The 10,988-nt window shown below is 65.0% G+C and overlaps 1 protein-coding gene across 1 annotated transcript in view; it reads left to right on the top strand.

Moving 5' to 3' along the window:
* Nucleotides 1-10,988, top strand: part of DOT1L (DOT1-like histone H3K79 methyltransferase) — a 40,525-nt gene that overhangs the window by 22,867 nt on the left and 6,670 nt on the right. Inside the window, exons 14-26 of the mRNA XM_006897979.1 lie at nucleotides 233-467; nucleotides 702-815; nucleotides 2,065-2,156; nucleotides 2,546-2,647; nucleotides 3,114-3,251; nucleotides 4,409-4,534; nucleotides 5,299-5,777; nucleotides 5,950-6,085; nucleotides 6,420-6,560; nucleotides 7,395-7,521; nucleotides 8,264-8,847; nucleotides 9,108-9,313; nucleotides 10,339-10,403. Coding sequence (XP_006898041.1) covers nucleotides 233-467; nucleotides 702-815; nucleotides 2,065-2,156; nucleotides 2,546-2,647; nucleotides 3,114-3,251; nucleotides 4,409-4,534; nucleotides 5,299-5,777; nucleotides 5,950-6,085; nucleotides 6,420-6,560; nucleotides 7,395-7,521; nucleotides 8,264-8,847; nucleotides 9,108-9,313; nucleotides 10,339-10,403 — 2,545 coding nt within the window. The remainder of the gene's footprint in view (nucleotides 1-232; nucleotides 468-701; nucleotides 816-2,064; nucleotides 2,157-2,545; nucleotides 2,648-3,113; nucleotides 3,252-4,408; nucleotides 4,535-5,298; nucleotides 5,778-5,949; nucleotides 6,086-6,419; nucleotides 6,561-7,394; nucleotides 7,522-8,263; nucleotides 8,848-9,107; nucleotides 9,314-10,338; nucleotides 10,404-10,988) is intronic.

Genomic DNA, 10,988 nt, shown 5'->3' with positions numbered 1-10,988 from the left:
GCCCGCAGACACCCCAGTGGTGAGTGCTGGGCACCCCGCACCAGGCTGTCCCAGGAGGGAGGGGGCGTCCAGGAGAGCAGGGCGGCCACGCCCGCAGACACCCCAGGGCTGAGTGGACTGAGTCCAAGGTGGCCATACCTGCAGATGCCCTGATAATGGGTGTGCTGGACGCCCTGCTGCGGGCTGTCTGGGCGGGTGGTGGGCAGGCTCTGACCTCCGCCCCGTGTGCCAGGACTCTGGTGCAGAGGACGACAAGGCCGGGGCCGCCACCGTCAAGAAGCCGTCCCCTTCCAAGGCCCGAAAGAAGAAGCTCAACAAGAAAGGACGCAAGATGGCCGGCCGCAAGCGCGGACGCCCCAAGAAGATGAGCGCTGCGAACCCCGAACGCAGGGCCAAGAAGAGCCAAACCGCACTGGACCTCCTGCATGCACAGACCACACCCCCCACCGCCCCGTCCTCGCCTCAGGGTGCGTGGACCCCGTCCTGGGGCGGCCAGACCTCAACTAGCAGGGGGCACTGGGCAGCCCACCCACGCCTGCAGGGCCCAGGGCGGCCGGGCTGCCCTTTGGTAGACACTGAAGCAGTTCTGGTGTGCCCACGTGGCCCGGGGGTCAGAGAAGACCAAGAGTGCCTGTGAGGACGGCAGGGGGGCTGCTGGCCCGGGGGGGCCCCCTGCTGACCACCATGCTGTCCCCTCACAGATGCGTACAAGTCACCTCACAGTCCGTTCTACCAGCTACCTCCGGCCGTGCAGCGGCACGCGTCCAGCCCGCTGCTGGCGGCGCCCACCCCACCTGCACTGCAGAAGCTGCTAGGTGAGTGCCCCCGACCCGGGAGCGTGGGCATGTGGGCCTGGCGCCCGGCTGCTGAGCGCGGAAGGCCACCCGCCTCCTCACCCACAACCTCGCACAACAGAGATCGGGTGGACGCCCTCGGGCCACACGGACAGGGTGGACTCAGGTGGACGTGGGAGATGACCTGGGCATGAGGCGGGCGCACTCGGGCCATGCGGACAGGGTGGACTCAGGTGGACGTGGGAGATGACCTGGGCGTGAGGCGGGGCGCCCTTGGGTCACACGGACAGGGTGGACTCAGGTGGACGTGGGAGATGACCTGGGCATGAGGCGGGCTCACTCGGGCCATGCGGACAGGGTGGACTCAGGTGGACGTGAGCGATGACCTGGGCGTGAGGCGGGGCGCCCTTGGGTCACACGGACAGGGTGGACTCAGGTGGACGTGGGAGATGACCTGGGCGTGAGGCGGGCGCCCTCGGGTCAGTGGACATGGGAGACACCAGGGTGGTCGTGGGAGATGAGCCGGGTGTAAGGAGAATGCTCTCAGAACGTGTGGATGATGTGGGTTTAGGACGCGGGCCGCCGGGTGTGAGGACAGTGCCCGTGGGCCGTGTGGGTGGAGTATTAGACTTGGGTGCACGTGGGAGATTGCCCAGGTGTGAGGAGGACACAGTGTGTCTGTGTGGACGGGGTGGGCTTAGGTGGGTACAGGAGATGACCCGGGTGTGAGAATGCCCTCGGTCCTGAGGACACGGGCGGGGGCATGAGGAGGACGCTCTGGCACACGGGTGGTGGGCAAGGCTGAGAGCACGGGTTTGAGGAAGCCTGAGGGTCCCCCGGCTGGCACGCTGCTCCCTGCTTCCTCCTTTTATCTTGTCTTACCCTGAGTTTTGAGGTGGTTTGAGTAGATGTGCTTGTGACAGATGCCAGAGCGGGGTTGAACAGGGCGGGCCGGGCACCTGCTGGGTTCGTGGAGGGCAGCTCCCGGCGCTGGAGGAGGCCACAGGGCCTTCTCGCGCTGGCTGGTGGCTCTGCCCAGGCTGGGGGGTGTGCGCCCCTCGTCGCGCTGGCTGGTGGCTCTGCCCAGGCTGGGGGGGTGTGCGCCCCTCGTCGCGCTGGCTGGTGGCTCTGCCTGGGCTGGGGGGTGTGCGCCCCTCGTCGCGTTGGCTGGTGGCTCTGCCCGGGCTAGGGGGTGTGCGCCCGTCTTACTCACTGAGAGCACGTTGCTCTCAGCTCTGCTCCCCTGCAGCTCGGTTGCTTTTCCTCTCAGAGTCCTTCAAGATCCAATATCTGCAGTTCCTGGCATACACCAAGACCCCACAGTACAAGGCCAACCTCCAACAGCTGCTGGACCAGGAGAAGGTGAGGCTGCCTCCTGAGGACGCACGGCTGGTCTCGTCAGCTGGCCTCCATCCGTCTCGTGGGTCCGGGGCTGGTCACGCTGGGTCCCGCGGCTCCGTGCTCAGGCCCTGTTGTTCTGGACACTCTGGGGTGAAGGGACTGTGGGCCCCGTGGCGTGTTCCCTGCTCTGATTGGCGGGCAGTGGAGCAGTGTGGCGAGTGCTGCGACTGAGACCGTCTCCACCACGGCTCCCAGGCGGACGGGCTTGCTCAGGCATTCACTGGCCTCGGGCAGTTGGGGCCAGGCCCCTGGTAGGACACTGCCATCAGCTTGACCCAGCATGCTTGTGCCCCTCTGTCCCTGGGCGTGGACTGGCGACACGACCCTCACTGCTGTCCATCTGTCCACAGGAGAAGAACACCCAGTTGCTGGGCGCAGCCCGGCAGCTCTTCAGCCACTGCCAGGCCCAGAAGGAGGAGATTCGGAGGCTCTTCCAGCAGAAGTTGGATGAGGTGGGGTCCTTCAAGGGGGTCCCTTCCCTAGAAGTTGGATGAGGTGGGGTCCTTCAAGGGGGTCCCTTCCCTAGAAGTTGGATGAGGTGGGGTCCTTCAAGGGGGTCCCTCCTCTAGAAGCTGGATGAGGTGGGGTCCTTCAAAGGGGTCCCCTAGAAGTTGGATGAGGTGGGGTCCATGAAAGGTGTCCTTTCCCTAGAAGCAGGACAAGATAGGGTTCTTCAAGGGGGTCCCTTCCCAGTCTCTGAACTTCATGAGAATTTTCATGGCTGGCTGGCCCAGAAACTGGGGTGTCCTGGCAGAGTGCCCCCACAGGCTCCTCCTGCTGGGCCAGTGACTGCTGACACCTAGTCCTGCTCCCTTATCTCCCCACCTGGGAGGCTCAGGGAGGCCTATACCAACTTTGTGGAGGCCCCTGCATTCCTGTGGGGTGCCCTCATAATCACTGAGGTCCCCTCTGTCACAGCTGGGCGTGAAGGCACTGACCTACAACGACCTGATCCAAGCCCAGAAGGAGATCTCTGCTCACAACCAGCAGCTGAAGGAGCAGACGGAGCAGCTAGAGAAGGACAACGACGCTCTGCGGGGACAGAGCCTGCAGCTGGTGTGTCCGCGGGGCGGGGCCTGCAGCTGGGGTGTCCGCGGGGCGGGGCCTGCAGCTGGGGTGTCCACGGGGCGAGGGAGGACTTACCTCCCAGGGCAGGGCCTGCAGCTGGTGTGTCCGCGGGGCTGGGCCTGCAGCTGGGGTATCCACGGGGCGGGGCCTGCAGCTGGGGTGTCCGCGGGGTGAAGGAGGGCTTACCTCCCAGGGCAGGGCCTGCAGCTGGTGTGTCCGCGGGGCTGGGCCTGCAGCTGGGGTGTCCACGGGGCTGGGCCTGCAGCTGGGGTGTCCACGGGGCGAGGGAGGACTTACCTCCCAGGACAGGGCCTGCAGCTAGGATGTCCACGGGGCGGGGCCTGCAGCTGGGGTGTCCACGGGGTGGGGCCTACAGCTGGAGTGTCCATGGGGCGGGGCCTACAGCTGGGGTGGGGTGTCCATGGGGCGGGGCCTGCAGCTGGGGTGTCCGCGGGGCTGGGCCTGCAGCTGGGGTGTCCGCGGGGCGGGGCCTGCAGCTGGGGTGTCCGCGGGGTGAAGGAGGGCTTATCTCCCAGGGCAGGGCCTGCAGCTGGGATGTCCACAGGGCGAGGGAGGGCTTGTTCCCCAGGGCAGGGCCTGCACACCTGTCCTCAGGGTGTGGAAAGGGCCTCCATGTGAGTGTCCTCAGGACAGGCATGGGGCCTGCACTCCTGTGTCCTCAGGATGGGGATGTGGGTACTCAGTCCTCCTGCGGGGCAGTATATTCCCAGGGTGTGGCTGGGACAAAAGGGTGGTCAGTTTGGAGAATAGTTTGTGGGGGCTCTGGGTCTAGGCCAGCCACCCTGGACTCCGGCAGGTGGTTCTGGCAGACTCCACTCCCCTGCGGGGCTCTCGGGCGAGCTGAGTGCGAACTCAGCTTGGGGCGGGTCATCCAGGGCTGTCCCTCCCTGGGAGGTGGGCCATGCTTGCTGAGGGCAGCCTAGAGACATCCTGCCCCTCGGGCACTGACCAGAGACCTCGTGCAGGTCGCAGTGCTCGGCCACATGGGCGTCTGTCAGAGACCAGCGAGGACTCCCCAGTTTCCTCAGCCTCTGGGAGGAGGGCCTCTCTGCTCCAGGCGCTCAGGTCCTGCTGGGGTCCCCTGACAGAGGACTCACTTGGTACATACCCACCCCACCCGACAGCTGAAGGCCCGCTGTGAAGAGCTGAAGCTGGACTGGCCCACCCTGTCGCTGGAGAAGCTGCTCAAGGAGAAGCAGGCCCTCAAGACCCAGATCTCTGAGAAGCAGAGGCGCTGCCTAGAGCTGCAGGTGGGCCTGTGTCCGTGCTAGGGCCTTGCGGCCATGCTGCGGGAAGGGGGCCTGTGTCTGCGCTGGGGGGCCTGCTTCCATGCTGTTAGGGTGTGGGCGGGGTGGAGAGGGTCCTGCGTCCATGCTGTGAGGGTGTCAGGATCCTATGTCTGTGCCAGGGGCCTGCGTCCGTGCTGGAGGGGTGAGGGGGGTTCTGTGTCCAAGCTGTTAGGGTGTCAGGATCCTATGTCTGTGCCAGGGGCCCGCGTCCATGCTGGCGACGTGCACACACTCAGTCGCCCCAGCTTGGTGGGCATGGGTACCCATGCCATGTCTGTGCCCTTGGTCAGGGCCTCTTCCTCCGAGGACTGACCACTCCCCAGGTGGTCATGCTGGGAACAATCGGGAGGCAGATGGCCAGGCCGAGCAAACATGGTGTTTGTGACGCTAGCGTGTCAACTCTTCCCTGGCTCAGAAGGCTGTTGGGCTAGGTGCTGTCCTGCACTTACCCCCTTCGTTGACGTGACAGAAGAAAGCCTCCCAGTCAGGGCCACAGCCGGGCCTTCAGGGCCGCGGGGCTGCTGTGCCCCTTCAGCTCCCCCGTCAGGCCTTCTCTTGGACCTGGTGCCCACCCACCAGCGGCGTGTGACGTGGGGCCCACACAGCCTGACTTGTGACCGCTCCCTGTGGCGGTCTCTGCTCCGAGCTGGCAGAGGCAGGACAGCCGTCGGGCGTGTGTCCTGGGTGTCCGGCCAGCAGCAGCCCTGACTCAGTCCCCCCTCCAGATCAGCATCGTGGAGCTGGAGAAGAGCCAGAGGCAGCAGGAGCTTCTGCAGCTCAAGTCGTACGTGCCGGCCGAGGAGGCGCTGGCCGCGCACCTGCGTGGGAAGGGGGCGCCCGGCCGGGACCCGGAGCCTGACCCCAGCCGCCTGCACCTGGAGCTGGACTGCGCCAAGCTGTCCCTGCCCCCGCTGAGCAGCCTGAGCCCTGAGCTGTCCATCAACGGCCACGCAGCGGGCTGTGAGCTGTATGGTGCGCTCAGCCGGCCCTCGTCCAAACAGAACACCCCGCAGTACCTGGCCTCGCCCCTGGACCAGGAGGTGGTGCCCTGCACCCCCAGCCACGGGGCCCGGCCACGGCTCGATAAGCTGGCCGGCCTGGCCCTGCCGGATTACACACGTCTCTCGCCTGCAAAGATCGTGCTGCGTCGCCACTTGAGCCAGGACCCTGCCGGGGCGAAGGTGACCAGCGAGCTGCAGGCCCGGTGAGTGCTGGCCGCGGTGCCTCTTACTGACCGGCCCCCCTCTGTCACGGGGAGCACACCAACCAGGAGGGAGGACAGGTGTCGGGTGGCTCTCGCTGACCGCCTCTCGCTGACCAGCTCTCGCTCACCACCTCACTCACCTCTTCTCGCTCACCAGCCCCTCGCCCTGCAGCGGGGAGCACGCCAAGGAGAACAGCCTGAGCTGTCAGAGTCCAGGCATCTCCAGCAGCATCAAGCTGAGCCCACAGGACCCACGGCCCGCGTCCCCTGCCGCCTCACCGATGACCACTGAGAAGGGCAGCGAGAAGGTGCGAGCAGGCCCTGACCGGTCTTGGGGATGGTGGGGATGGTGGGGTGGGCTTATAGGAGGAAAGCCTGGACCTGGGACACCCCGATTAGGACTTCAGGGAGGACACAGGCACCTCTGTCCAGGAGCTGAGCTACAAGGGTGGGGGAGACTAGGCAATTGGAGGGACAGGGACGGGGTCAGAAGGAGCAGTCAGCTGGAGGGACGGGGGGACAGGCCGTCACAGCGACTCCACAGGGTGGGAAGGAGCTGGAGGCAGGACTGCAGGTCTGGGGCTCCCTGCTGGGGTGTCTCCGGGAGGGCGGCCCCGCCCGTGCTGACCACGGCCCCCGCAGGGCCTGAAGGAGCGCCCGTACGGCAGCGAGACCATCACCAGCCTGCCCGTGAGCATCCCACTCAGCACCGTGCAGCCCAACAAGCTCCCGGTCAGCATCCCCCTGGCCAGCGTGGTGCTGCCCAGCCGTGCCGAGCGCGTGGTGAGTGCGGCCCAGGCCAGGCCCCCTCGCTGCTCCCCTGGAGTGGGCATGATGGAGTTTCCACATCAGAACAGCTCTCCACAGCCCTGTCCCCTGTAACCTGACACCAGAACGTCCAGCTCGTGGCAGTGGGCACCTCCCTTTCACCCCTCGCTGCCCCCCAACACTTCGCAACTCTGCACACACACAGCCCACCACAGCCCACCCCCCTCCTCAGACCCTTCTCCACCCCACCCTGTACAATTCTACCCCACCCTGTACCCTTCTGCACCCCCCACACCCTTCTGCACCCCACTCCGTACCCTTCTGCACCCCCACCCTGTACACTTCTACCCCACCCTGTACCCTTCTGCACCCCACCCCGCACCCTTCCACACCCGTCTCTTGGTAGCCCGTCACCCCCATACCCTTATGCACCCCACCCCGTACCCTTCTGCACCCCCACCCTGTACACTTCTACCCCACCCCATACCCTTCTGCACCCCTCACTCTTGGTAGCCCGTCTCCCCCCGCGCTCCCCTGCCCCCTCGTAGCCCGTCCTGCATACGCACGAGCTCGCCGCCATTCCCTGCAGAGCCGCGGGCACTCCTTGCGCACACACTACCCGCCAGCCCCCTGCCCTCTCCTCCCTGGAAGCTCACCGCAGCTCCGCCCTTGTCCAGCATTAAGTGAGCCTTGAGCAGACCCTCTAAGGGCCTTTGTAGGGACTGCTGTGTGCCGTTTCCAGTCGCTCAGGCTCTCTTGTAGGGGGATTCAGTCACAAGCTGCTCCCCTCACTGGGCCCAGAACATGCCATGTCCTGTGCCCAGACCACTGATGACCTCCTCCCCGCAGAGGAGCACGCCCAGCCCCGTGCACCAGGGCCGAGACTCCTCCACCCTGGACAGACCCCTCGGTGCTAACCCCCACAGCGGTGTGGGCAGTGCTGCCGGAAACAGAGGCCTGGCCGTGGCCCCCGCAGGTACCACCACAGGGCTGCATCCCCGCAGCGTGCTTTGGGGGGGGCGGGTCCCTGCTGTATGTGTTGGTGACCTTGACCGTCCTGATGCTCTGCTCTGTGTGCGAAGGGCCATCCCATCAGGGCCTCTTGCATGTGAGTGGTGGGACCATCCGCCTGGAGGTGCAGCTCCAGCGAGCAGACTCAGGGCTGTGCACAGGTGGAAGAGCTCAGGTGCCCGGTGTCCTCTGCTGTCACGATGGCCACAGACGACGTGACCTTGTGTGTGCATGGACGTGGGCCACGCTGTCTGCCTCATGTCAGCAAGACTGGGGTCAGGGGTCCTGGGTGTGTATGCCTCAGTCTCAGTACCTGGGCTTTGAGGTTGTCCTGTGGACCAGCCCTCACATCAGTGCTTCCTGAGGGGGTCCCCTGTGTGTGCTCACCCCGTGTCCACACTGGTGGGGAGTGGGGCACGGTCCTTTGCGTACCTGCCACCCTGTGAGCAGTGTAGGCACAGTGGGGTCTTCATGCTTTATCACCATGTCAGGAAGGGGCACAGCGAGGTCCTGTGTCTCTGTCCCCGTGTCAGCACAGGTGGTCATAGAGTCTCTATTCCGCATCAGCTCGGGGGTCTCCTCCCGGTTCTGCTGGTCGTGGTGGGCCGCTCTCATGGCCCCGGGGCTGGAGCCTTCCAGAGCTAGTGTAGCTTGGAGGTTGTGTGAGCAGCCCCAGGCCTCCCCGACACCAGTGTCCCCCCTCACAGGCTTCTCCTACTCTGGCTTGCTGGCCATCAACGGGGCGTTGACGGGCAGCCCAGCACAGCTCGCCGGGGCCGAGCCAGCCACCTTCGACGAGTCCTCGGGGTCGGGCAGCCTCTTCACCACCATGGGCTCCCGCAGCTCCACGCCACAGCACCCCTCCCTGCTGGCACAGGCTCGGGGCTCCGGCCCGGCCTCCCCTGCCCACCAGCTCTCGTCCAGCCCTCGGCTCGGGGCACCTGCCCAGGGCTTGCTCTCCGACGGTGCCGGCAGGGGGGACCTGCTCGGTGACACAGGCTTCTCAGATCCCGAGAACGAAGCCAAGCGTAGGATCGTTTTCTCCATCACAGCCGGCGCCGGCGGGGCCCGGCCATCTCCCTCCAGCAAGCACAGCCCCCTGACCACCAGCGCCCGTGGGGACAGCAGCCAGGGCCACGGGCAAGACAGCCGGAAGCGAGGCCGCAGGAAGCGCTCGTCAGCGGGCACCCCTAGCCTGAGCTCAGGCGTGTCCCCCAAGCGCCGGGCTCCGCCCTCCGTCACCAGCCTCCTCACGCAGTCCTCGGGGTCCCCCCTGAACCTCAACTCCATGGTGAGGGAACATGAGAGAAGGGTACTGGGGAGGTACCCACAGTCGGCGGGCATGGGGATGACGGGGCTGGTCCTCAGAAGCCACCTGACGGGGTCGGGGTGATGGCGGGCTGGCCCACGGAGCCACAGTGAGGGCAGGGTTACATGGGGACCTGGGAGTGGCTAGGTGCTGCCGTCCTGGGTACAGGTCGAGCAGGACATGTCAGGAGGGGCCATGGGAAGGACTCGGGTTCCATTCCTCGGGGGGTTTTGCTCCCTCAGGTCAACAACATTAACCAGCCCCTAGAAATCACGGCCATCTCGTCCCCCGAGAACTCCCTGAAGAGTTCACCTGCCCCCTACCAGGACCATGACCAGCCGCCCGTGCTTAAGAAGGAGAAGCCGCTGGGCCAGACCAACGGGGCCCACTACTCCCCTCTGACCTCGGACGAGGAGCCGGGCTCGGAGGATGAGCCCAGCAGTGCCAGGTGAGCGTGGAGTCACCCCCAGGAGAGAGGTGCCAGGTGGCCCAAGGCTCTCAGGGCCTCGAGTCCTTGCAGCCCCAGCTCTGCTCTGGTCAAGTGTAGTTCTAGTTTCTCCGTCCCACTTAGCAAACCAGCTGTCACGTCGGTGTTGGGCCAGACCTTCCCCTGAGCCGTCATCCCTGAGTGCACCGGGTGCCAGGTTAGTGCTTAGGAGGTGACCATGGTCCAGTGGGACCAGGGCACGGACGTCCACCTCCCACCAAAGCTTCAGAAGGCCCTTCTCACCATCCAGGTCGCTGTGAGGTATTCAGCTAAAGGCTTGTCACGCTCTTGTCATCGTAGTCTCCATAGCGTCCCTCCAAGCCACCTCCAGGCCTGCCAGCATTGTCCCGTCCTCATGACCACATGCCATTGTCCACCTCCTTTATCACATCTCCCGAGTGACCCCCAGGCCCGTACACATGGTCGTCATCCCCGTGACCATGGGGCCACTTTCCATCCAGTTCAAAGTATGTATCATCCCAAGTCACCCCCAGACCCAGCGTCGTTACCCTCGTCCTGAAGGTCACAGGGCCACCGTCCACCTCCTCCGTGTTCTCTCAGGTCACCCGCAGGCCCGTCAGTGCGGTCATGGGGCCACTGCCCACCTGTTTGATGACATCACCCTCAGGCCCATCAGCACTGTCGCCCTCCTCACGACCACAGGGCCACTGTCCCCGTCTGACCCTGCCTCCCGACACTTGACTGTAGGCCCAGACTCCGTGTGACCTTCTGACAGATGTCACTAGGACAGTGACGCTGCGATTCGCCCTGTCCCAGTGCCAGGCTGGGTCACGTCCCCTTGCCTGCGTGGACCATGTGGATGGACAGGGTCCTGCCTGCTGGTCCTTGTGAACAGGGCTGTCCAGGTGCCTGTCTGCTGGTGTGCGGACACCCATGAGTGCGGTTGAGGGTCACGCTATACTGTTTGTAAGGTTCTTTTAGCATCTAAGTGTGTTCCATGGGCTTTTTTCTTTCCTTTTTAATAGAATTGAGAGGAAAATTGCCACAATCTCCTTAGAAAGCAAATCTCCTCCGAAAAGCTTGGAGAATGGTGAGTGTGACGTGGTCCCGGCCACCAGCTCCTGCAGGCCCTCCGGGAGTGGGCCTCGCTGGTCAGTGGGAGGTCGTGGGGTCCTCGAGTGGTGAGCCAGAGGCCGTCTTAGGAGACCATGCCAGCCTCCTGGAATTGTCTCGGGTTGTGTAGCAGCGTCTAGGGACCCTTCCTGGTGTTCTTGACAGACGGGGCTGCGTCGCACTGTCCTTGTGCAGGGCACTTCAGGGGTGCTACCCCCAAACCTCTATGCAGAGATGGGGCACCAGTGTTATCTTCTGTCCCTGCGCCACCTCTACCCCTGCCCCCCATCTGTCACTGGCTGTGACTGAATCCCACCTGTGCCAGGGATCCAGCATCTTCTCAGGGACGGGCCCCCATTTCAGCATGTGTTACCCCAAACCACTCAGCCTCCTGCCCTCACCCTCACTTGACCTCGGTCACCAATGTCCAGGCCATCCTGCCTCCTGACCTCACCCCCACTCTGCCCTCACCCTCATTCTACCTCAGTCACCCCAGTGTCCAAGTCGTTTTTCCTCTCGCCCTCACCCCCCACTCGGCCTCAGTCACCGCAGTGTCCAGGCC

Source organism: Elephantulus edwardii, unplaced genomic scaffold, assembly GCF_000299155.1.
Source record: "Elephantulus edwardii isolate Elephantulus edwardi_28Jun2011 unplaced genomic scaffold, EleEdw1.0 scaffold00217, whole genome shotgun sequence".
In the NCBI taxonomy this organism is placed as follows: Eukaryota; Metazoa; Chordata; class Mammalia; order Macroscelidea; family Macroscelididae; genus Elephantulus; species Elephantulus edwardii.
This window is presented reverse-complemented; position numbering and strand designations above follow the sequence as displayed.